The sequence below is a fragment of the Crocodylus siamensis genome, chromosome 8 (genome assembly GCF_052110815.1).
Source record: "Crocodylus siamensis isolate JL-2025a chromosome 8, ASM5211081v1, whole genome shotgun sequence".
Classification (NCBI taxonomy): domain Eukaryota; kingdom Metazoa; phylum Chordata; order Crocodylia; family Crocodylidae; genus Crocodylus; species Crocodylus siamensis.
In genome coordinates, this window is record NC_143402.1 from 59649127 (window position 1) to 59676546 (window position 27420).

Below are 27420 nucleotides of genomic sequence, written 5' to 3' on the forward strand. Positions count from 1 at the left end.
GCCCCCTAGGAAAGGGAATTTTGCGTCTGGTACAGATGGGGTCCGTGAGAGCAGCTGCAGTTTGTCCACACCCCACGGTCATCCCATCTTCAAACTAATTTACAGAGTCCAGAGTGGAGAATTCCCTTTTTCTGCAGCAAATGACTCCAGGAAGCTGTATCCCAAGGGCAGTGCCCATAAAGCAACAGAAAAGGGAAAACCAACCCAGCCGTTCTGTTCAGCACTGGTGAAGCCCCACCTGGAGCACTGTGTCCAGTTTTGGGCCCCACACTTCAAGAAAGATGTGAACAGATTAGGAGAAGTCCAGCAGAAAGCAACAAAAGACTGAATGCCTGGGAAACAACTTGTGAGGAAAGACTCAAAGAACAAGGATTATTTAATCCAGAGAAAAGAAGACTGATGGGGGATTTGGTAATAGTCTTCAAATAACTGGAAGGTAATTATAGAGAGGATGAGATTGGTGGCCCCAGGGAACAGGACTAAGAGCAATGGTCTCAAACTGCAGCAGAGGAAATTTAGATTGGAAATTAGGAAGAACCATGAGGGTAGTCAAGTACTGAAACAGGCTACCTAGAGAAGTTGTGACATCTCCAACCCTGGAAATGTTGGCTCTGAATTTCCTCTTTGGGTCCTGGTACACTCCAGCCTGGGGTACAAAGGGCTGTCAGCATCCAACTAGGGTAGTTTAGTCAGGCATGATCCTGCCTTGAGCAGGACACTGGACCCTGTTCAGGAGGAAAATATTTCATTGGCTGAATGCACTGGCTGAGTGTTGTGTTGGCAGAGCCACAAATGACCACCCTCGAATGCTTACTTAAGGTGAGGGTAGACATGGGGACCATTGTGCAAGCATCTTCTATTGAAGCCACCTCTTAAGTGAATAAGACAAAAGAGGCTGTTCAATGGTTAGGGTACTCGTCTAGGACTTAGACCTACGTTTAATTCTCTGCTCCACCACAGACTTCCTGGGTGGCCTTAGTTTACCAGTTCCCTACCTCAGAAGAGTGTTGTGCAGATAAATACATCAAAAAGTGTGAGGTTTTGAAGCACAATGCTGATAGGACAAAATAAAAATTTTTCTTGTACAGGAAGTAGTCTAGATTTTTAGTGTAATGAGTTTTTCTGACAGGACACGGAAACTCCTCTCACGAGGATGGTTCTCGGATAGGTAGCCAAGTCTATCTGGGTACCTGATGCTTTAGGAGGTGCTTGGCATTTTTTTTTACTTGCATCTGCTTGAAATTGAAAACCAGCCATGGTGTAGCTGAAGCCCTCCTCACTTAAGTTTCCCTTGAGGTAGTCAAAAGATTAACACATTCAATAGACAGCTTTGTAGATCACCTTTTAAAATAGTGGCAGCCCTTTTCTACACTAGTTTCTGAACCTTGCTTTATTTTCTTGCTTCAAGTCAGTTGGGCCGAGCAAAACTATTATAATCACATTAGGGTGAGAACCTTGTCTTCACAGATTTCAAGGCCAGAAGATACCATTATGATCATCTAGTTTGACCTCTGCCTGAATCAAGCTCATAACCTCCAAGTAAGTGAGTTTCATTTAGAAAGTATTTCATTCAGAAAGCTATCCAGTCTCAATTTAGGGCCTACAGGTGATAGACAATCCATCATGTCCTCAGGTAAGCTGGTTTGGCAAATAATTACTCTATGTTAATTATTTGTGACCATTTTAGTCCGAGTTGCTTCCTTAGAAAAGCAGAAAGACAAGTTTATAACACATTGCACTGGCCTCCATTTTTTTACAAGAGGAAATTCAAGTCATTGGGCATTTTTATATGCATTTGGGATGTGGTGCTGGGTGCTTTACTTAGCGAGCTGTGCTAATTGAAACCACTCTCATGTCACATGCATCAGCATCCCTGCACACCACCGTGCTGAAAAAATGGCAGTGGGGAGCTTTGAACTAAAGCTTATGGAATGTGTTTTATTTCAAAGCTCTTTGCTACCGTTATTTCAGCACGGGAATGCATGGGAACACGGATACACGTGATATGGAAGACATGCCAGAGAGCATCTATGTCTGTACGCCAGCAGACTTGATTGGGTCTGCTCTGACGTGCTGGATTTCCCGTGCGTTGGAGCAGGCTCCCTGCATGCTTGTAGAAGCCCATTGGTATCAACTCTAGGGCCCTCTTCATGATTTGGAACCTGGATGTTCTAGGTAATCTCTCTTCCTCTACAGCATCAGCAGTCTTGGCCCATATTCAGCTTATGGCCTACTGCAGGGTGGCCAACCTGTAGCACGTCACAAGTGCCCTGGAGAACTTCTATGTTTGGCCCACAGCAGATGGTAGAGGGGGCAGGAAGCAGAAAGCAGAGCAGCAGATCAGGCGGGTGAAGAGGATCCAAGTGATTTTCAGGAAGGGTACAGGCAGGGCTTAATCTGTGGCATGCCTGCCAGTAAGGTTGGCTTCCATAGGTCTACTGTAACCCCCAGGTCCTGCTCTGTAGTACTGCAGCCTAGTCCATCATTCCCATCTGTATTTGTGCATGCAATTATTCTGTCCCAAGTGCAGGATTTTGCATGCCCTTGTTGAATTTCATCTGATTGATTGTAGACTTAATGAAAATAATAAACAATACCATACCCTGGAGAGATCCCTGGGGAACCACACTTGATACCTCCTCCCAACTAGACACTAACTCATTGATGACTATTCAGTAAGCACAATGATCCAACCTATTATACTTCTACCTAACAGTACTTTCACTTAAGCTGCATTTCTTTAGTTTACTAATGAGAATGTTATGAGAGAGTATGTCAAAAGCCTTGCTGATATATAACATCTACTGCTTTCCCTCACCAGAGCCAGTTACCTTGTTATAGAAGGAAACCAAGTTGCTCAGGCATGATTTACTTATAGTGAATCTATACTGGTTCTTCCTTATCACCTGGTTCTCCTCCAGGTGCTTGTAAGTAGATTCCTTGATGACCTTCTCCACAAATATTCCAGGCATAGAGGATTTACTGTTTGGTTGCTTATTCCCTGGATCTTCCCCGTCTTAAAGACAGGCAATATTATTTCCCTTTCCCAGTTAACCAGGACTTTGACCAACCTCCATGAGTTCTCAAAGATGATAGCTAATGGCTCGGAAATTACCTCAGCCAATTTTTTCGGTACTTTTGGGTGTATCCTATTCAGCCCTGTCAACTAGAAAGCATCCAGCTTCTCCAAGTAATCCCTAACCTGTTTTCCACTACTCCATGCTACTTATTTCCTTCGCTATCATGCTGCCAATTGCACTTGTCACTTGACAGATGACTTTACTCATGCAGACTGAAGTTAAAAAAAAAGAAAAAGAAAAAAGCATTACATACTTCTGCCTCCTCTGCATCATCTGTTACTAGGTTGCCTTCTGCTTCAGTAATGGACCTATACTTTCCTTGCTATTACTCCACTTCTGACGTACAATTAGAATCTGTTTTTATTGCCTTTTACTTCCGTTGTTTGTTGCGTCTTAAATTGCATCTTGGATTTGGATCAACTAAACCTAGTGATTTAGATTCATTCAGCTCTTAGTGTCCCTGTCATGCCATATCACATATAACCACTAGAGTTTCAGTATCTGCTCTAAAGTAAGTTGGTCATGGACCCTGAAAATGCAAAGAAGTCCAGTTGCATACCTGATGATCTTTGCCTGCATTATGGCACATTGGCAGAAGATGTTATAAGGGAGGATTTTGATTGTCAGTGCCAAGAACCAAATGCTCATTTTAAAAATCCATATCATCCAGTGCTGAGATTGCATGAGGTGAGGACTAGCTTGGGGCTACAGGAACCATTAAAATGCATGTGAAAAAGACATTTCAAAATAATGGCAACATTAAAAAATAAATTAAACATGAAACTATTAAGACATAGTAGGAAAAAAGAAAGCCAGTAGAAAACAATATATAAACAAATTGACTTTTATTCAGTGCTATTGCTTGCTCTATCCATTCAATCAAGTTGGCACATATATGAAAATAATAGTTTTTGGCCAGAAATAAGCATTGCATTTCTTTTTCATTAATGAGTTTTAAATACTTGTATTTTCCATTACAGGTTTAACAAACTGTGGAACATTATAAAAGAAAGAGAAGCAGAAATCTGGGCTTGAGATTAGTACATGGACTCTTGTTTTATCTTCTGCAGTTTAGTTGGCTGTGTTAAAACTTGCCTCAGTACAAGTTAAAGCACACTTACCAGAAAGTCTCAGCTCCTTATGAGAACATTTTGGGCAGTGCTTTCCACTTGCATGCACCTGGCTGTACTAAACCTTGAAAAGACCCTCAGCTATTTACATTTCTATTTGCGGAGATCAACACTGATAATTCTCACAACAGCCAAAAACTGAGTCATAGTTGAATGCACTTCTAAGGTTTATCTGAAATACTAAATCAATCCCGTTCCACCTTACCATCAGACATCGTTGTAGGGTTATACCCGCTCTCAGACTTTATGGATATCCAGTATAAATGAGCTCTTTAAAACATTCACGTCCTTGTAAGATGAAAAGTCTTAATTCTCAAGAGAAGCACTAGAGTGAAAGAACTCCACGTATGTACTACAAGAATCATGTCTTAAGAGTTTATAGAAAATCGAAACCCTCAGGACAGTTGATGTCGACACAAGGGAGAGGGGGCATGGCAGATCTATATGATCATTTGCTTAGAAATGGGTGCATCAAGGAGTAAATTATAAAAAAAAAATGTGTCTATCTCCAGTTGTGCCTCCTTTAAATACAAAATTCAGGTAGTAAAGGAGCCCTTTTCAAGGTAGCCACAACTGTCTGGCTATGGACTTTGTGCAGAAACTGATGCATGTCAGACACAGCTTCATTCTAATACTGTTGAGTTTATTTTAAAACACAAAACGTGTTTGCACTCTTGTTCTGCTCTGGTGTCATCCATACTCCACCACTGATATGCAGCATCTCTGACAGTTCCTGAATTCATATTATTTTGTTGGCCAGACGGCAACCACTGCTATCGCAATCAGCAACAAGACAATCACCACCAGCATTCCTAGAAGAAACAGAACAAAATTAAATTACTGCTTTAGGTTTATCTGAAGGAATTTTTAAAAGAAACTTCCTTTAGAGTTTCTCCCTTTACTTCTCCCTTGAAAGAAAGTGCTATTTAGAGGATTCAACTGCCAAAAAATTTTCAATTAGAACTAAAGCCAGATGCTTTCAAGTTGATACTTGGGCAGTATTTTAACTGCAAAGTCCTATTTTTGGTAGGATTATTTGTTAAAGCTTTCAAGGCTGATACTAAGACCACTATTTTTGCCACGCTAAGAGTGCATGTTTAAAGAGAGACATCCCCTACTTTGGGTCCCAGTCCTGAAGACTTATGAACCTGCTTAGTTGTACCAATTTTCTACAGACTCCAAGCAGGGACTAACGTGCCTAAATCTTCGCAAGACTGCACTTTCTTCTTAGAACCACCAGAACCCTTAATTAGCACTCTCTCTCTGCACAAAGTAAAGTATTGAAACCTTGTAGATTTATATCCTGCACTGTCCCACATGGACAGAGCAGCTTACAATAAACCACCCACAGAGAATGAACAACTGTAGATTCTCCAAACAGCCCCCAAAACTTGAAAACTCCACCCCGCCCAACCAATTACTACATCCCTCCCTACAAGCAAACCATTTGGCCCAGCATTTCTCAACCTGTGTGTGGGTTGCAAGAATATACGAAAGGGTCACAAACAAACTTTAAAAATGGATTCTCCTTTAAAGGAGAAAATGTGGGAAACTGGCTTTTCCCTTGCTGGCTGGCAGAGTTGCAGCCTGCAAGGAGCCACTTGGGGTTCACCATGCCCTCCATACATCCACCTCCTGCCCCACATACTGGGGGGCTGGGGCCTGGGTGCAGGGGGCAGCAAGTCAGGAGTGAGGGCACTGGGTGGGGACTAGCCATCCAAGTTTACAAATGGGTCCTGATACAAAAAAGGTTGACAACCACTGCTCTGGCCAATCCCAACCATGCTTCTCAACCACCAGTTACAATCAAATATAAGAAATCTCTTCCTACTTCCACCACCCCCTGTCCATCCAACTCCCACTACCCTGCCTCATCCTCAGAGAGATCCTTTTCTCCTCCCCCAATGACCTGTCCAAGCTTGCAACTCCCCTCCTACAGAGGGCTGCCCCACACAACTTCTCCACCCTGACAAGCAACATTAAATTCAAAAGAATCTTAATGAAAAGAAAAGGAAAGGCCCTCTGTTTTGGCCTCGGTCACACACAAAGGGCAACACTACAGGGGGCTCTTAAGTATCACCCCTTGGCATCACCCCAGGGTGGTCTGACAACCTTGCATGGCCATGCAAGCTTGCTGGGTCCTTGCATATGAAGTTGCTGCTGATATACAGGTAATTTTACTGCTGAGGGAAGAAACTATTTGCAAAGCAAAAAGTTAGTTTTGTTGAACATACACACAAACTGTGGAAAACAAAGAGCAATGACCACAATAAAGAATCTAACAAGTGCTATGCCAAACCTTGCAGCAGATGCATGTTTGTGTGATTTTTCCTTTCCAAAAATCTTATTAGCTGAGATGCTGTAAATACTGGGCTAGGCTCACAAAATGTTGTGACAATTTATTTGCTCAGGTATGAAACAACACTACTTCCTCACCCCTAGCCAGAAAAAGAGCGTTAAAAGAGTGAAACAAGGTGTCTTTAAAACCTACTCAGATTCACAAGAAATAACTACTGAAAGCCTTAGCTAAGTTGACAGTGGGCAAGGCCCTTTTTCATTTGGGCTGGCACTCAGCAAAGCAAGGTTAAATTGGAGTACTGTTATGGGAGTTGCTACATAATCCTCTCTCTTATTTCATATGTTTAAGTTTGTTTCTCTTTTAGTATAAGCTGCCCCGAGTCTTTTTTGCAGAGTAGCATATAAATCTAACAAATAAAACACAAATAAATAAATAAATAGCTACATGGAACTAGTTTTGCCAGACCACTTCATCTTCCTTATGTTTCGAAGGGTATTAGCTGCTTCTCTTAGCTGAAATATTAGTTTCACATCTTGCAAGAGGAGTACATTGTAGCAATGTTGATGATAAACCCATCTCTCCCCTAAAAATAAATCCCCTATTATTAAAACTCTTGGCAAAATTTCTTGGCTAACTGCACAATGTCCTATGCATTTCACTCAACAGTGTAGCACACATTGGCTTCTCCTCAGATTTAGCCCTCTTTGAATTATTAAACAGACTTTCTTCTTTTTTTTTTACTTCAATATCTGCTCTCAAGTATCCCCTTCAGAGCTGTGTGAACCACATCAGGTCTTCAAGCGTGGAAAAAACGTCCCTTCGTTTGGTCTGCTAACAGATGAGTATTACTCAACCACATGCAATATTTACAAGTCCAGCTCATTGCAATTAAAAAAGGATATATTAAAATAAATCCTCTTTCCAAACTGGAAAAGAATATTAGACATGGCTCTTCATAAACAGTGTCATGTTTTCTGTGCAGAAATTGTTTCAGTGCCATGCATATTTTTTTCCAGAGAAATGGAGTTGCCACCAACATTATTTTTCATAGCTGGGTGCTAGTACATATCTGAATTTAGCGCTACTAGCAAGTCACCAGATTAATGCAGTCAATATCTCATGCACCAGGCATGGATTTATCTTCCTAGGAAAGCTGCTTTAATCTAAATATCATAGAAGCCAGTATCAGAATGCAGTCCTGTGTTTCAGGTAGCATTTGTTTTCCTTTACTTAAAAAAAAACAAAAACCCTCCTCTCCCCCCCCCCACACACACACTTTTCACAGCTGTATTATAAACTACTTGCTTGGGGACATTTTAATCATTGTAAGAAGAAAGTAAACCTTTTTTGTCAAATTCTGTTTTGGTGCAACTCCTTAGTAACTTAAAATGCTCAGGGGGAGGGGGGGCGGGGGGAGGGGCTGGGGCAACAGTTTAGTACAAGACACATTCTTGGGTTTCAGTTTTTAGCCTAATTAAGAAAATCCTGAATGTAACAGGCCCTTTACATCACTGTTATGGCTGTATGGAAAACTTTTCTGATTGATATTTGCAAAGGAGTTTTAAGATATTTGGCACAAACCCTCCACTGATATTCAGTTTAGACTGGGTGTCTAAAAACCCTGGACATCTTCGAAGACTCCTAGCCACTTGTACACAAAGACTCCAGGGATATTTTCAGAGGCATCAGTGAGATTTAAACTAGGCAACTCTTATTCAGCTTTCAATAACATTCAAGTGCCCTTTTTTCCCTTGCAAATTCACCTCCCACGCAAATTTAGGTTTTCTTTTCTATTATGCTATTACTCCCTTTGACATTATGCTTGGATTGGGGAGAGGGAATGGGGGAATGACCGGACCAAATGGTTTGGTTTTTTTCAGCTGTGTGATCCTATTTCTATAGAAATGCATTCAGCACTGAGAAAGTGAAAGCACCAGATCCATGCGTAGAGCAATTCAGAAATAGAACATTTCCAAACAATTTCTACTGGATGCCAGCTGTTTATTGAATTTAATTGTTTGAGGAAGCTTACTCAGCATCCTCTACTACTCCCTTCAAGCCACATGTAACAAAAACTGTAAACACTATTGATCTCAAAGTGCTGACTGCCAAATTCTCTCATTCTGCCTCCAAAAGGCCTCCCCTTCCCTCTCCCCAGTCCAAAGTCACTCTGCCTTTTCTTCTCCGAGGAATCCCAGAGGGTTTCTCTGCTTTCAGACCCCACTAAGTCCAATACAGGGCCAGCCAATGCTCTTTAGTGCAAGTCACTGGAGGTATGCAGGTTTATATTAGGTGAAGCTCTGGCCCATAAATCAAGTAACTTACTTCTCCAGATGGGTAAGCAAAAGGCTGATATTCTTGGTTATTTTCAGTTCTTAAGGAAGAGATGGTTACTGTTAACCTGAAGTCAGGCAGAAGGTAAGGCAGTGGCACCTTAGAGACTAACTGGTTCAGAAAGGCATGTGCTTTCATAGGCAACAACCTACTTCATCAGATACTAGCTTCATATTAACATCTGACAAAGCGGATTGTTACCTATGAAAGCACATGCCCCTGTAAACCAGTTAGTCTCTAACATGCAACCTTGCCACTTCTGCCAGTTCTTGAGAAATGCTCAGATATTGCTGTAAGGGATGCTGCGTATCAACAAAAACAGCCAGGTGGACAGATGGATTTTTTTCTGTTTTGCCAAAGGGGGAAGAATGATGTGTTTTACTAAATAAGTTACCTTGCAAATTTATACTTTGATCATTAATTTTGAAAAGTACCAATGAACTGAACACAATGGACACATCTACACATGTAATCAAAGAGGCTGAATAAACTCTGGAATACTTTGTGCCAAAGTTTATTGCTCCTGGGTGCTCCATGTGTCAGCTCCACAGTAAACACCTCGTGTAGGTGTGCCCAATGTTTTAAACCTGGTCTCGATTTTTAAATTTTAATATACATTTTGGAGTTTTTATTTTTGATGGATTTGTTAGGAGTGAATGGTGCTGCTTAAATTGGAAGGAAATAAGACATGCTATTTAACTGATGTTCTCAGGCTTTTCATTATGTTTTTGCACTGCAGGAAGTTTTAGAAGGTGAAAATCCTCAGTGCAGTTTCAGTGTAATTGAGTTTACAGTCTTTAGCAATTAAGAGACAACCAAGATTGGCTTATTAAAAAACATTCTACATGTGTGAATTAGTTAAGTTAATGGGGCATAATTAGTCTTTGACAGCCCCAGGAAAAGCTCCATATAAAACAGAATTATTACCCGGCAGGAATTCAGGAAAGTAGGTGATTAATAAAACATCGCTAACATGTGACAGGAAAATTAACAGGAGAATTTAAGAAAAAGTTCGCTACAACAGCAGCAACATGACAGGCTGAGAAATGAAATAAAGTCATTCTTGCACCTTAAAAAATGGGTACAAATAAAAAACAGGTGGATACCTCCTCCCTCCCTCAAGAAGTCCTGCTCAAGTACTTACTCCTCACACAAGAGGTGGCAAACTATGTAAGGCATGTGTCAGTGTAGCCAAAGTCTGAGACTGGCTGGTCTTAAAGGCTTATTTTATCCAGTCATTCTTCACAGGAAGGGCAGGAAAACAAGTTGGCAAAACTATACAAATTTCAATATGCCTCTTGCATGAAAGAAACCAGATGTTGCGTGTATCATATTTTATGCCTCTATAGCATAGTAGGTAAAGAGGATATGGACATTTAAAGTAGCAGTTTCCATATGCGTGACAGGCTGTCATAAAAATGCTTATGGTATGGTTTGACAATAATTTGCATTTCAGATTCTCGGTCATCTGTGCTTGCTCCAGTGCTGCGAAGTATAAATATCCCATTGCCAAGAACAGCTGAAGGAAGCATTCACAAGGCACACAATATAGTTGCCTAATCTAATCTAAAAGAACTGTGAAGTAAAACAGGAGCAACAGAAAATGGAATAAACAAGATGGATGTACGGATAGTACAGGAAATGGTGATACAGATGAGTTTGGCTGGCTTACAAAGGGGAATCTCAAAAGTGAGAACTGTGGTCTGCCCAGAGCCAATGGAACAATCAACCAGCAAACATGGGTGGCCAGAGAAAGTCCAGCTCTTTTGCAATCCTGATGTTGCTAGAGTTTAGCTAATTGTTAGTGAACATCCTAGAGATGTATGGATGAGATGCAAGGAACACAGAGGTCTCTCTCAATAACCATTATGTCTTCTGCAGATCCAAGGGCTAATGCAGTGCTACAAAGCTGAAATGTTGTGCCCCTCCTATTAATATCCTCAACCCTCAGACAGATCTACCTGTTTCTTGTACAGTACAGACACTGGAGTTACCAGGGTATTCCCCATTCCAAGAACAGAAAGATGAACTGAATAATTCACCTGCTGAACAGCAGAGGGTCTGGGAGACTCAAAGGTATTAGTATACATATATTATTATATATGGAGAAAAAGGGGCAACAAGGATGATTAGTGGTATGGAGAGGCTTCTATACAATGAGAGACTAAAGAGGCTAGGCCTATTCAGTTTAGAAAAGAGATGCTTGAGGGGGGAACATGATAAAGGTTTACAAAACACTAAGTGGTGAAGAGAAAGTAGATAGGGATTTATTATTTACTATCTCTTACAATACAAGAACACCAGGGGTCATAAAATGAAGCCAGCAGGCAGCAAGTTTAAAACTAACCAAAGAAAGTTTGTTTTCACATTGTGTTAATTCAAGCATGGAACTCATTGCCACAAGATGTTGTGGAAACCAACAGGTTAATAAGAGTTTAAAAGGGATTGGGCAAATTCTTGGAGGAATTTCTAAACATAGAACTTAGGGGTCCAGCATTTATCAAATCTTCCTAGACCTTAAATGCTGGAGACTGGAAGTGGGAGAGGACCAAGAAAAAAACCCTGTTCCTATCCTGTTCATCTTCCCTTCTAGCATTCCCTCTCTGCCACTGTGTGTGACAAGATACTGGGCAAGATGGACCTATAGTTTGCCCCAGGAAGTAACTTTTATATATAAGAACTGCTAAGTGATAAAAGCATCAGTCATGGATCTCAGTAGCTCAAGAGCTAAATAAATACATTACAAAGATGGTCCCCATCCCAAAGTGTTTATGGTGCAAGTATTAAACCAGAAACTGCAGATGGATACAGACGAGTGTAGGAACACAAAGAATCAATATTAAGCGGAACAATGAGCAGTGTTTTCAAAACCACAACAGCCTAGCTCTTGTCAAAATTGTTGAAGCCTTCATAACAATGGAGAAATTTGAGGGAATAACTGAAGGAGAAAGCAAGATAGCTTTCCCGATGTTTACAAGGGATTCTTCCCAAGTACTAGGGCAGATCAGCCTAAAACAAAAATACTTGATGAAAATCGAACAAGTGGGCATGAAAGAAGCTGGTACCCAAGGGTTGACTGGAGACAATAATCAATCTCTTGGTGCTGAATGAGAGATAAACAGGGTGAAGGCAGGCTGTTAAAACCCTTAAAAGTGAAGACAAGTAGCTTATGTTTGACACAATGAAGAAAGGGATGGAGGGACAGAAGGCAAAAAGAAGGTCATATGGTCAAAGCAACAGGCTAGAAAAATGATCTTTCCAGCAGCATTTAGACTGGAGATGGGTCAAGATCAGAAAGAACAATACTGCAGCGATCAAGATAGAGAGAAGTTCTGTGCATGTTGAATAGGAAAGGGAAAAATCTCAGATATGTTATGAGGGAAGAATATGCAAAGATATAGACACAACCTGGATGTGACATATAAGTTTAAAGACCTAGATGGATATGCAAGTTGAAATTGATATGTAATGTCTTGATCTCAGTAATAGCCAAGACGGTGGCACTGTCCCCAGCTATGCACGAAGAAAGGGACAAGAGATCTGTATGCAGATAACGGTTCAATAGTTCTGCTAAGGCACAGCTACAGAAATACCGCTCTCTCCTTCCTTCATTAGTGACACCGAGGCCTTTGCAGCAAGCCTTTGTTGTTCCTTCTCTCTAGGGAGTAGAAACTGCTGGATTCAATGCTGCTCCACTATCAAAACACCGCACATGCTCCCCTGCACAATGAATCCTGGGCTAGTGAGGTTCTGTTCATTTCAGACTGGCTGGTGATCAGGATAATCTTGCACTGATATACTTCTCTTTGAACTTAATACACTAAATAAAATTAAAAGCACACAAATGCATGCACCTCCCCCCCCACATGTGAATCATCAACATTATATGTGAATCACTTAATCCCCCCCAAAATGTAGCCACCTCAGGAATGAAACTAGGAAGTTGTTTAATGCCACATGCAAAAGCACCACACAACAGGATATTCAAGCAGGTTAACATCTGTTCCCTCTGGAATTGCAGGAGACCGTTCAGCAAGGCACAAGCTAGAATTCAGCCCGGGCATTTTGGTTCATACCCTTACTCCCCTCTACAGGTGGCAGAAGTTTTCAAAAGACTATTTTATTTTTATTTTTGAAAACCAGACTTTTTTAAAAAACAATTTTTGAAGTCATTGACTTGGTGTCAAATATGTGTTTTTCATGAAAAGGGCAGTTCTAGTTCTCAATTTTAATAAACTTACTGAAATACTTAACAACATCTATATTTTTCTTTCACCATTTCAGTAGCTCTCTCAGTAATACATATTAACCTTTCCAAAAGAGATTTTTAAACGTGAAAAATGTCAAACAGGATCTTCTTAAACACTTGGATACAAGAATAGTTTTAAGTTATTGTGAAAATACGTTTAATTTTTGAACAATTTTGTTTCAACCATAACTCTCATGGGCTACTAAAAATGAGCAGTCAGGTTCTGTTGGAAGAAGAGTAGGCCTTGCAGTACAGTCGTGACTGCTTGTGTACCAGCAAGGCTAGAGGGGGAGTACCACTGAGCAAAACAGCAACACCATTTCCCAAGATATTTCCTATTCCAGTAGTTAACCGCTTTGCTTGCGAGAGCTAAAAGCGACTCAGGCTGCAGGTACTGCATTTGTGCAACTTCACCACTGTCACATTACAGAGTGGCAGATCAGACAGGTGAAGGGGACTGGGAGTGGTATTCGGGGGGGCGGAGAGGGGGTGTTAACTTGTGGCACACTTGGACCTAACTTGTGGCACGCCTGCCAAAAAGGTTGGCCACCAATGCACTAGAGAATAGGAAAAGACCCAACCGTTCTTTTTTCCCCCCCTTGTAACATGAGAGGTATTTAAAGCTGTCTAATGAAGCAGAGGATGACATCTACTGGAACCAACCCATTTGCCTCAAACACAACCAACAAATCACATTATAGTTTCACCAGACAATGCTGGATGCCTGTTGCCAGCTCAATGAGTCTCTGTACATGTGATTAGTTATCAAGGATCTAAGTTTTCTACTGTTGATTTTTTGCAATGGAAGCCACAGAGGCATCCAGGGCTACAAGTTTGTCTGCAATTTCTTTGAAGTGCTTCTAAATGTAACGACGACCCCAGCCTTACAGAAGTTGCTGCGCAAGAACACTCCTTAGTGATGAAAACAACTCGTCACATCATCCACACAAAGCAGCCAATTGTTGCTTGTCAGGTTGGTGTTTAATGCCTGCTTTCTGACATGCCAATATTTACTGTGAAATATCCACTCATTGTGCTGAATATAACTCCTGGGAATTTGAGCATGTTTAGCATTTGGCAGCAATTCAAGTGGCTTTGAAAAAGCAGTCAGGAACTCTGTCATAAATATGTCTTGTTTTGGCAAGTCCCTCTTGAATAAGCGTCAAAAGTTTTCTGGTCTGCTTCTATCAGAGTATTGGTTTACCATCAAAATCACTTCATACTTGCTATATACTGACTGCTTATGTTTAATATGGTATCAATTAGGACTTACAGGCTTCTACAAAGATGTGTGTAACACTGCAACTACATGCAAGAGTTTTAGCTGTCTGAGAATATGCAGGAGAGACTACAGAAAACAAACAACATTAAGATGATTTCTCTTCAGTGTATCATTTGCAAGTAGGGGGCTATTTATTTAATTTTTTTATAATGAGAAGACATTTGCCTGGTAGTTGCAAAGCTTTCTAATTTAACCTGCAGTTAAGTCTCTCAACTTACTTTGCTCATATAGTTTAATTCCTGACACAAGGGTATCTTTGGGATTCTGGTTACTGTCTAGGCAATCTCTGTAACATATTCGCTGCCAATCTTTAAGTGCTAGATGGGTACTGTAACAGTGTGAAGAGTGATATTCAGCATCATTTCACATAGTTGTGTGATGTCCTGCCTTGTCACTGCCTGTTTCAGACACAAACATGACACTCTGCATTCAATTCTCAGCTCTTTACCACGTGCCAGCCTGACAGTCCTATGGCAAGGGTATAATTATGACATGTCTACAGACCCTGAGGGGGAGCTATAGGTGGCTCATTCTGGAGTTGCTCCACTCCTCCCTCTCCCAGAGGTCCCAGGGAAGTAATACTGGGTAACTGCCTTTCTTCCCTGTTGTCTCTCTCATTCTGGTTTCATGCCAGGCTGCATCATTTCACCCTTCCTGATCACAATGCATGGGCGGGGGGAAGACTTCAGAAGAACTAATAAGGCATAAGTAACCATATAATATAGTGATGATGCCCAGCCAGGGGCTCTCTTTGATCTGCTTCTGGATTTCCACTTAGCAGCAGCTGGCAAGAATAGCTCTGCTCTAGCTGCCAGCTGATTTCCAGAAGAAATGTAAAGTGTTAGCTTTACGCTAGAGACTTTGGGCCCCAAAAGGGCCAAGATCTCTCTACTCCTCTTCCAAATGATCATAAGGAATCTGCAAACACTGGAAGTTCCCAACCTGCCAGTGCCTGATCATTGTGGGATTCACATTTCCCCAAGGTCTGACAAATGAACCACCACGGGAACATTGGACTGGTTTTTAGGCATTCATATGATACTTCCTGTCCAATGGAACCGGTGCTATATAAATGTGGCTCGAATGCTAGTGGGGTTTGAGTCAGAACGCTGGCATTCATTCTTCCGTCTTTCCAATTAATTTGGAGGATTTTTCAAAGACATTGCTGATGGTAACACTCCAAAGCTTTCGGGTGTTTCCAATACATAGTCCAAGTCTCACTCGTATACAACATGGTATGATCTTAACACTACGGATCACTGGGAGAGCCTCAAGAAAGGAATCCAAGAGATGTGTGAACAATCTCTAGGCTTCGCCACAAAGAAACACCAGGACTGGTTCAATGAGAATAACATGGAAATTCAAACTCTCACTGACAGAAAAAGGAGAGCCTTCAAAGCTTGGCAGACTGATATCAACTCCAAACAGAGGCAAGACACTTATTGCAACTCTAAAGCCAAGACCCAGAGGATTATTTGAGAGCGAAAGAACAAGTGGTGGCAGGACAAAGCAGAAGAGATCCAAAAGTTTAACAACAGTTAGAACGTACATCGTTTCTTTAGCACAATCAAAGCTATCTATAGATAAAGCACACAAAGATCCACCCCTCAAGTCCAAGAATGGAATAACAATCTTTAAAGACAGATCTACCTCAAACGCACAGCAGAAGCAGCACTTCCAAGAGTTCCTGAGCTGAGATTCTGATGTTAAAACAGTACACTGAAGCCATTCCATAACATCCCATTAATCTTGCAGATCCATCAATTTATCAAGAGGCCTTGAAAGTCATTAAACAGGTTAAAGCCCCCAGCTGTTGCTAAAGATTCATATTTGCAGTCGTGACCAGGAATAAGTCTTTTCTTCTCCACACATGACCAGGAAAGGGAGAAAATCTTTGGGATTGGGGCTTTTGTCACCTCAGTTAGATTCTGATGCTTTCCACAGTGCTATATCTTAATGCCACCTGGCAAGAGACAGATACTGGATGTGACAGTCCGTTTAATAAGCTGGATGGGTTTTTTAATTTTTTGGGGGGGATGGGGGCAGAGAGGAACCAGGAGAGGGTGAGTAGAGAAGGGATGGTAATTTTTTTTGAATACTGGAAATCCAAGAAGCAAATGTTCGCCCTGTTGTGCACTGGCTGCCACATGATTTCTGGATGGACTATAAAGGTGTTGATTTCCAGCTAGGAAACCCTAAATGGTTTAGGGATCTGCCTATTTGAGACACTCCTGCCATTCTCTGCCATACTGCTGCAGTTGCAGTCAGTACAGGTGCTCATGTTAGAGTCCCTGCTAACAAGAAGAGAGCAGTTTCCATGAGGGCTGAGCTCAGAAACAAGATTACAGACCCACTTAAAACAGCCTTGGCTGAGTAAACTTTGGGCATCCCACTGGCCCATCTTTCTGCTTGTTGGCAACTGTTTGTGGAGGATGGAGGCTTGTGGGTTGCTGGGCAGAGAGCAAGGGAGATCTTGCCCAAGTTTGCTGGTGTTTTACCACTAATTTGGCTGTAAGATTATTTTCAATAATGTTAGAGGTGTCCAGATCAGTTGGTTGGTGCCTTTTATATGAAATTCTACATGAAGAAATAATATCAACCAGCTATGACTTAAAGAGTCTGGTATAATATTACATTATCTAGAAAAAGTTTTTTCTTTTTTGTGCCAAGGAATTATTATCCCTGCAGAATTGTCTCTTCAAAAATGGAAGAATAAATCCTCAGATCCATCATATATGACATGGAGTACTAACTTATAAACACACCGTTTTTCCTAATGGAGTGGGGGGAAGCAGGGTAGAGACATAGTCGAGAAGAGATCGTAGACTCATTAGTGCCCTCTTCATTGGATTTCTTAATGGCACATGTTAAAAATCCTTATTTGCTTTTTAAATAAGTGATGTTTAAGTCAGTGTTGCCAGATATATGCCAGGCCCATCCAAACCTGTTAAAAACCTTTATTTATTTTCAAGACATCAGAGGACCAATTTGGAAGGCTGAATATTAATTCAATTTATACACTGAAATCACCAGTTTTATATGGCAAATACCCTAACAAATCCATCCTACTATCCACTTCCCCCACCAAAAGCCATAAAACCTTTCCTTCTAACATTTTTCCATTTAATTCTGAGACAGGGTATTCAATTTGTATTGCATTAAGAACCACTTTAGTATAAATCCCACACTATTAAGCTGACTTGTATGTAAATATACTCCCTGATTGCTACACCTGCAGCATTTGAAACAATTCCTCTAGAGGCCTGTTTTTTATTAATTTTATGACAGCCAAACTTTTTTCCCTCATGTGATATGTCTGAATAAAAGGCTGCAATTGCACATTATCCTACACCTCCGTCCACCCAGAGAAACCTGGACAAGTTATTGCTTTTGACCTTCTTCTTTAAAATAGCATAACTTGAGAAATTTAATGTTACAATTGTACTTCTCAACTCTGACACCAAAATCATTGGCAATCCTGAAACAAATCAAGAACAGGCTTTGAGAACAGCTAATAAAGATTCAGAAAGCCACATGTTCCTATGGGTCAAAAGAAAAGCAAACACATCTGAAAAAAAGAAAAGTTATTTGAAAAATTGTTTGCATTGCTAAATTTTAAATTGGAAGCAATGGAGAAGATAAGTCATTCTATGTAGTCTAAAAATATTAACAGTTTCAAAGCTGGACTGCTACATAAAAATATATGTCAACTGGTAATCCAATAAAACCTTTAATTACCAGGAGTGCAAATTCATGAGGTTGTGTTTCTATATAGCAATCCCTCTAATCCATTTTATTAAATGTCAGACTGAAGTAGTGCCCAAGCTCTATCTTTTTGCCGTTTAGTGTTAGGAGTCTTCTGTTGTAGGTACTTGGTTCTAGGGCACACTAAGAGCTTATAATCACCGTCGATGCCACCATTTAGAAGATCATGAACATATGTTAGCATTTACTGCCAAGTAGTATGTGCTGGCAAACAGTAAAATGAGGATGAATAAAATGCAAGAGAAAGAATGAGATGGGAATTCAAATATGTCAAAATCAGAGTCAAAAGAAACGTATAAGAAATTTAAATCCAAAATGTTTACTGTCTCTACGATCAAATAATCCCTAGAGTTTATGGTCTCAAACCACATGCATGATCCAACTGAATGAAAGGAAATGAGATAAGTGTTTCCCTTAATCTATCATTGTTTTTCTTCTTTTTATTTCAGGGTGTATTTTTTTAATCTGTTGCTACTTTTTAAAAAACAAGTGAATGCCAGATAATATACTTTGCTATGTCCAAGTGGAATTTAAGATACTTTCCAACTTTTCAGGAAAATATAATTTTTAAACATTTAACTTAAAATGAACTGTGGTAGTTGGAGGATTATTTCAGTGCATTTAGTTATAGTAATCTAAATACTAGACCTCACTCAGCCTGTAGTTTCCAGGATCTCTTTTGTCCTTACAAACCTTTTGGTTCATCTTTAAAGTACAGTCTTGCATTCAGGAAAAAATTAGAGTGGCTGAAGTCCATAATTTTAAAATACTATTTAATCATGCATTTGACAATACAGCTATATTATTATACACTACCATATAACTTCATGTCTTAGCTCCAAAGTCAGCAACCTGGTGCATTAATCTCAGAGGAAGCCATACAAAGAGGATGTCTGAATGGAAGGTTTTCTAAATGCATGAAGAAGGGTAAGTATGTCTTATCTCCATTATAAGGAAAAAGCAGTGGTTCTCAACCACTGCTGTGGCACCAAGGGTGCTAGGGGGTGCTGTACAATGTTAACACCGTTAGGTGTGCAAGCATGAATCACACATAAACACAGAGATCTCAAATAGGAATTCATAGTGCTAAGAACATTTTAATGTGCTGTGCTGTTTCTGGGTTCATTGCAAAAGAAATCCTCTATTATTTTTCTGCAGTCAACAAGTAAATGAAAAATAAGAGCTGTCATTTTCTGAGGAGTGCCTTGAGCCTACAAGGTTGAGAACCACTGTGGTAGAGTAACTGGAACACAAACAGGCAAAGCCAAAAATCACACATGGACAGAACTACAAAAGTGGCAGAACTGCAAATAAAATCTAATAGTCCTTATTCCCAAAAAGTCCGCTGGAAAGGACATATTCATCTAAATTGTGCTAATCTGAAGCTGTATCCATGTGTCCATAGCACAAAGTATAAGCACATGAGAAAAGTTTCCACTCACTTTTTTCAGAGTTTACTGAAACCTCACTGAAGAATATAAAAACAATATATAACTAAGAAGCCATATGAACTATCCCTTCTTCTACATGTCTAAGAAACTGCATCGCTTGAAAATGCCATTTAACTTAACTTTACTAGTAAATGTGGTATAAACTTCTTTAGCCACTCAGAAATCCAAACTGTAAACATTTTTGTGATTCCCACCGTCACGTTCAAGACACCTGAGTTCCCTGACACACCATAACCACTCGCACTCAAAAATGTCTGTTGTAAGTGCTGACTACAATCCTAAAGACAACTAAACTGGAGTAGGGAGTTTGATTTTTTGTTCTGTACAGCATGTAGCATCCATGGGTCCTGGGCCATAACTTGGGCCTCAAGGCACTAATCATTAATATAATACAAGCTAACAATCTCAGGGTGACTTTTCCTTAAGACTCAGTCTGGGTGTTTTTCAATGCAGCATCTACTTCGTTTCTGGCTAGAGTTGGCAACCTCTTCTCACCTCTGCCTGATTCCTTTTTCTGCTGTTCTAATGGAAGCACTGGGCAGTGCATGTTTGTATAGAAGGTCACCCAGATCCCATTAAGTGAGAAACTGGAAACAGTCTAACGTTTTTTTTCCTTTTGTTCTCACTGGAGTGACTTCACAGACTTTCCTTGTTCATCCCAGCATTGCCATTATCAAACTATTTCCAACCCCAAAGGTCATCAGCAGACATGGTTACTGGGGTTTTTGTATACAACTTTTTTTTTTTTTTTTTTTTTTAAATAAAACGCACACATTTTCCAATTTGCCTTGTCCAACCTCTCTCTGCATCTTTTCCCTTATGTCAGCAAGGACGGGGGATACAAGATTGGTTATGATGCGCTGTATTTGTGAACAACTGCATTGGGGTTTGGAACAGGACTTGTAAAAGCTTGAAAAAAATCTAACAACCCTGCATTAAGTTGTCCCAGAAGAAACCAAAGAAAAAAAAAAATTAGCAAAGCTGGGTAATTAGAAGAGAAAGTCCACTCTATAATTCTCATGTTTAAGTTGATGGTTGTAGTCATGTTGGTTTAAGGCTATAGGCAGACAAGGTTATTTGGGTAAATGCGATATCTTTTGAGACCAATTAAATAGTTGGAAAAATTGTTCTCTGCTAGCTTTTGGGCACAAACACCCTTCTTTAGGCATTCCCCCGCAACAAACTGTCTCTCACCTATTGTCTCCTGTTTCCTTTGATCCTCACTGCCATACATTTGCATTTTCCCAGAGCTGCATTTTGCATATTGGCTTCTATTCTACCCAGGAGAGAACACAAAACACCAACAGACTCTCTTTCTGCCTGAAATCTTGCAAAGAACAATTTTTCCAACTATTTAATTGGCTTAATAAAAGATAATCACATCTACCCAAAGAACCTTGTCTACCTAAGTTTAAAGTGAAATTCACCCATCTAAGGAGCAGTACAAGCTCTGAGCACCACCTGGACTCTTCAAACAGGGCTTAAGATATAACACAGGTCTCTAGGCATGCCTATACATGAGCAGTGAGGCTGCTCCGACTTGCTGTAATTACTTGCTTTAAAGTGCCCCACCGCCATTTTTAAGTGCAGGGACACTCATACACTAGATGCTCCGGACACTTTAATCAGATTAAAAAGCACCCTCCTCCACTCCCAGAGCACATGTATAAACAGTGCACCCTAGGCCTCTAGATCAAGCCATTTGCCCTACAGAACCCTAAACAAGGTTCAATGACAGAGCTAACAAGGAAGGATAACAATAAACTATTACATTTGGGGCCAGATAAGAAGCAGCTCTGAGGGGATCTAGAATGGTTTACACCATCTTCCAGACTGCTGAGAGTTTAAGGTGTACCAAATTAAGCTTGGAGAAATTCCCACTCACTACTTCATGTATAATTTACACTTCTTAAATGCCAGAAGATAGGGATGGGTCAGGGAAAAAAACCCCAACAAGGGATAAGAAAGTGCAAGCTTGCTGTTAATTTATCCTTTTTTTTGTTTTTTTTGCTGGGGTAGTCACCTTCCCTGTTACACCTGCATTCTCTCTTGGCTGACAACATACAAAGCACTTGTCAGGGCCTATTAGTCTAATAAGCTGGGGGTGAAGGCCAGTAGGCTTCCAAGACCTGAAGGGTCCTATGCACTGGGGCCGGAGTAATGCTGAAAGTAGGGGGCCAGTGCACACATCCCCAGGAGGCCTCAGATGCCTCTACACAAACGCTCATAGTATGGGAAACAAGCAGGAGGAACTTACCTTCCTGCTAGCTGACACCAACCCAGACATAGTGGGGCTCACTGAAAGATGGTGGGACCCAACACATGACTAGGCAGTGAATATCAAGGGTTATAGGCTGTACAGGATGGATAGGACAGGGAGGAAAGGAGGGGGCGTGGCGCTCTACATTAAGGAGGAATACACATCTTCATCAATTAGCAAAGAATCAGAGGAGGGGCACTCTAACGTGCTCTGGGTTAGAATATAAGGCAGTCGAGGGGAAAGAGATTCAATGGTGGGGGTCTACTACAGACCACCCAACCAAAGGGAAGAGCTAGACCAGGAATTCTTAAGTCAGCTCACGGAGGTAGTTAGGTCAGAGGACATGGTCATCAGGGGTGACCTGAACTTTCCAGACATCTACTGGGAAGAGCAGTCAATCAGGTCTGACCACTCACGTAGGTTCCTAGCCAGAATGCAGAACCTCCATCTAACCCAGGAGGTGCACAGCCCCACCAGGGGAGACGCCTTGTTGGACCTGGTGCTGGCCACCGGTGATGACCTGGTGAGGCGGCTGAGGGTGCTCGACCACCTGGGCGACAGTGATCATCACCTGCTGGAATTCACCATCCAGCGCAAGGTGGCAAAGGCCTACAGCAAGGCAGCAGCCCTAGATTTCAGGAGGGTGGACTTCAATGAGCTAAGGAGAATAGTCAGGGAAGCACTGAGGTCCCAGAGGGGAGGGGAGCCAGGTGTCCAAGAAGAGTGGTCGCTCCTTAAGGAGATGATCCTCCAAGCCCAAAGGGAGGTAATCCCAACAAGGATCAAAGGGCGCAGGAGGGCACAAAAGCCCCCATAGCTCACCAAAAGCATCCAGGAGTGTCTCCTAGCTAAAAGGGAGGCGTACACCCAATGGAAGGGAGGGGGCATCACCAGGGAGGATTGTACTGTGGTTGCTCGGGGCTATAGGGGGGCAGTCAGGAAGGCCAAGGCAGAGATGGAAGTGGGACTAACTTCCCGGAGCAAGGACAACAAGAAGTCCTTTTTTAAATATACAGGGGGCAAAAAGAAGGTTCCAGGTAACATGGAGCCCCTGCAGGACATGCTAGGAAATTTGGTTGTCACACCAGATGACAAAGCTAACATATTTAATGACTTCTTTGCCTCCATTTTCCTGAGCAAGGGCCGGAACAGCCACTGCCCCTCTGGGCCCCCCTTAGACCCCAGGGGAGGGACACCTAGGCCAAGGGCTAGTGAGGAACTGTTAGGGAACTTCTAGAGGGACTGGATGTATTCAAATCAGCTGGTCTGGGTGATCTCCACCCTAGAGAACTAAGGAAATTAGCTGTCATTGCGGGATCCCTGGCATGGCTTTACAAGTACTTGTGGTGCTCTGGTGTGGTGCCAGAGGACTGGAAGAGGGCCAATGTGCTTCTCATCTTCAAAAAGGGGAGGAAGGAGGACCCGGGAAACTATAGGCCAGTTAGTCTTACCTCAATCGTGGGCAAACTTTTGAGAAAATTATTCTGGCACATGTCCACGAGAGGCCAGAAGGGGAGATTATGCTTAGGGGCAACCAACACGGGTTCATTAGAGGCAGGTCCTGTCAGACCAACCTAGTGGCCTTCTACAACAAGGTCACCAAATCCTTAGATGCAGGGGTAGCAGTGGACATAGTCTTCTTGGACTTTCAGAAGGCCTTTGACACTGTCTCTCACCCCGTTCTCATTAAGAAACTGGGGGACTGTGGTGTTGACACCCACACAGTCAAATGGGTCGCCAACTAGCTGGTGGATCGCACCCAGAGAGTGGTGGTGGATGTGTCATTTTCGACCCGGAGGGATGTGGGCAGCAGGGTTCCGCAGGGCTCAGTCCTCAGGTCCGCACTGTTCAATATCTTCATTGGTGACTTGGATGAGGGGGTAAAAAGCACCCTGTTTAAATTTGCTGATGACACTAAGATGTGGGGGGATGTGGGCACACTGGAAGGAAGCATCAGGCTACAATCAGACCTAGACAGGTTACAAGGGTGGGCGGATGTAAATAGGATGGGATTCAACACAGACACGTGCAAGGTGATGGGGAGGAACAACCAGCACCGTACCTACAGGCTGGGGAACTCCCCTCTTGTCAGCACAGAGGCAGAAAAGGATCTCAGAGTCATAATTGACTCCAAGATGAACATGAGCCAGCAGTGTGGGGATGCAGTTAGGATTGCCAACCACACCTTGTTATGCATCCACAGATGCATCTCAAGCAGATCCAAGGAGGTGATACTTCCCCTCTATCCAGCACTGGTCAGGCCGCAGCTGGAGTACCGCGTCCAGTTTTGGGCGCCGCACTTCAAGAGGGATGTGGACAACATGGAGAGGGTCCAGAGGAGGGCCACTCACATGATCGGGGCAGCAGGGCAGGCCCTACGAGGAAAGGCTACGGGACCTGATCCTGTTCAGCCTCCACAAGAGAAGGCTGAGGGGGGATCTAGTGGCCTGTTACAAACTAGTCAGGGGCAGCAGCCATTGGGGGAGTCCCTCTTCCCCCGAGCACTACCAGGAGTGACTAGGAATAATGGTCACAAGCTGGCAGAGGGTAGATTCAGGCTAGACATCAGGAGGCGCGACTTCAGAGTCAGGGCGGGTAGGATCTGGAACCAACTTCCAAGCGAAGTGGTGCTGGCTCCTACCCTGGGGGTCTTTAAGAGGAGGCTAGATGAACACCTCGCCGGGGCGTTTGACCCCAGTACTCTTTCCTGCCTTGGCAGGAGGTCGGACTCGATCTGCTCAGGTCCCTTCCAACCCTAGAAACTATGAAACTGCCTGGTAAGCTTTAGACTATTTTCTTCTTAGAAAGAAGAAAAACAGAACTAAACATGAAGTTCATCATAATGTAAAGTGCCAGGGGCTTAGCTGAAAAAAAACTCCAAAACACAAAACCCCCCAAAAAATCTTGAAAAAAATATTGCTGCCTTTGCAGTCCTCACACATTCTACATTGCCACAGCAGCAGGCTTGCCCAGCAAGTCTTCACTGTTCTCTTCTGCTCACAATTACCAGGACAGAAAGGTGAAGGGGAAGAGATAAGACACAGATGTCTGCCAGCAGGTGCATCCACGAGACAGTGAGTACAGAAGAAAGGAAATGAGCACAGAAGCACTGAAATTCCCCTACTGACCTGCCTCCAGAGTGAAGAATACCCCCCCAGCTTGCACATACATGCTTGTATCCACATACCCAATCTGGATCAGCCTCACACAGACTTTTTATTCTGTTCCCCCTTCCTGCAACAAAGTAGCTGAGGCCCAGCAGGTGAACTATAAGTAGATTTCCTTCAGGGAATGGGGAAGAAGATAAATTACCAATGAGATGCTGCAACAAGTGGCAAAAAAGCAGCCATGGAAGACCAAGGCACAGTAATGCTGATGCACCACTCTGCAGAGCGGCCGCATCTGCCATGGCTCCCAGGAGGGTGGTTTGTCCATCAGCAGCCTGAGATGGGTGTTCTAACCTGGGACTGTCCCAGTCAAATTTTGACTTGTGGCAGATGCATTTTCAGACCGAGTTATAGCAGGGGTTTTCAACTGGGGGTATGCATAGCCCTGGAGGTACTTGGGATGACCTCAGGGGCTACTTGGCAGTGGGCGTCGGTGCCAGCACGCTCACTGATCACCTGTGGGGGACCCCCCCCCCCACAACTCACTGACTGGCTGCTGGGGGACCCATTCCCCCTGCCATTCCTCTGGCCACCAAGGGACTCCTGCCTTCTTGACTGACTGCCAGGGGTACACTGACCCAAAAAGGTTGAAAAAACCCCTGAGTTATAGAAATTTCCTTATATTTCACCTCAGCAGCCAAAAACATATCAGGAAGCAATGAGATCAAGGGCTTAAGGCAAATTTCATAGGCCTAATCTCTCATTTGAGTGCTGAGACTCCTGAAAGGTATGTGTTATACCAGTTTTGACATTGCTGTAAACCCAGCTCTTAGTTGTAAGTATCTTGTGTACGAGTTTGTGTATCCATCTGTTTTATGCAGTCCAAGCATCCCAATAAAACAGTTCAGTGTTAATAGGGGAAAACAAATTTTAAAAGTTGGGGAAAATACATTCTGTCAATATATCTGCAAGGCTTTCACTACTAGTAATAAAGTTTCATAAAGTAATGCTAATGAGACATTGCATGCATAGGAACATCAGCTAAGGGTCTGTCAACTTAACCAACACTTTTCAGGGTGTATAATGGCCATTTCTACTGTGGGCAAACAGGGAGTGTTACACAAACTGTGCTGCCAGGTCTGCTGCCTGTGACAAGCCTGAAGACAGAAGCAAACCCAACTTTTCAAAACATGCCTAAATAAATGAGTGTTAATACAGACACAGAACTGATATAAACAAAACAGTTGCAAGCATCTAAATACAGGGAACACACTGACTGTGTGCTGGAGAACATCCACATCCCCATGCACAGCTTATCAGGAAAGAAGCCAGCAAATATTTGTCAGGACAATGGTAGAGCAGGCAGCAGCAAAACAATTCTAGTTCACAGCAAGTTTCAAGGTTTGAAATATATTCTCTTTCTGCACTGGAACAAAAAACAAAACAGAATTGTGCTAAAGTGTTCATTTCTATATCCAAGTGTGTGTACAGGTGCACACTTCTTGGACAGGGTAGCTAGGCCACTAGCTTGGAATGCAGGACACCGAAGACCAAGATTCAGAAAAAAGGTTTTCTTCATTAATCAGACAAACCACAGTCCCCACATTGCACACTAATGCCCAAACCAATAGCTTACGATGCCAACACATTCTCTCATGCTGGGGAATCCAAGTCTCATTTTATAAAGAACAATAAGGTTCTTTGGGTAAATGTGGTATATTTTATTAGACCAATTAAGTAGTTGGAAAAAACGTTCTTTGCAAGCTTTTGGGCACAAACACCCTTCTTCAGGCACAGGGAGAGTCTACTGCTGTTTTGTGTTCTCCTGGATAGGATAGAAGCCAATATGTAAAATGCAGGTCTGCAAAAATGCTAATATACGGCAGCAAGGATCAGGAGCAAAGGGAGATAACAGGGGTGAGACAGGCAGAGGGCAGGGTGGGGGACAAATATAGAACTGGTGATAGAATGTACCTGGTAAAATGCAGATGGATTACCTGGCATAATCAGATGTTAGGCAGGGTATAATGTGCCACAAATCCAATCTCTATATTTAGTCTGGTTTTCTGTATCCAGCAGATTTATGAAGTGAACTTAGTAGGCTTGTCTGTGAAAGCTGTTTCGTAAATTCCATTTAAGGATAAGAACTGAGAGATTGGAAAGACAGCAGTTGTCTTGTGAGAAGGGTGCACCCACAGCTAACTGAGTTTTTGTCTTTGAGAGATTTTCGGTATACATTCATTCTTCTGTGCAATTGTTTGGTTTCTCTTGCATATTTTCCATCAGGGCATTTGGTGCACTAAATGAGATGCATTACATTTCTGGAGGTGCAGGTATAAGATCCAGGAATGGTGATGGTTCTGTTGCTGGGTGTAGTTAGCATGGGAGTGGTGGAGATATTTTGGCATGCTTTACATTTCTTGTCCCAGCATGGTCTGAATCTATTCAGTGTGTGTTGAGCCA

At 42.2% G+C, this 27420-nt stretch overlaps 1 protein-coding gene across 5 annotated transcripts in view; it reads right to left on the minus strand.

Moving 5' to 3' along the window:
• Positions 1-3908: 3908 nt before the first annotated feature.
• The window catches only part of STX8 (syntaxin 8), a 174144-nt gene continuing 150632 nt past the window's right edge, over positions 3909-27420 (minus strand). For all 5 annotated transcript variants that reach the window (XR_016443952.1, XR_016443951.1, XR_016443950.1 and 2 more), the window contains one exon: positions 3909-5022. Coding sequence is in view for 1 of the 5 variants with exons in the window: in XM_090060943.1 (XP_089917069.1) it covers positions 4955-5022 (68 nt within the window). In the remaining 4 variants the exon portion in view is untranslated. The remainder of the gene's footprint in view (positions 5023-27420) is intronic.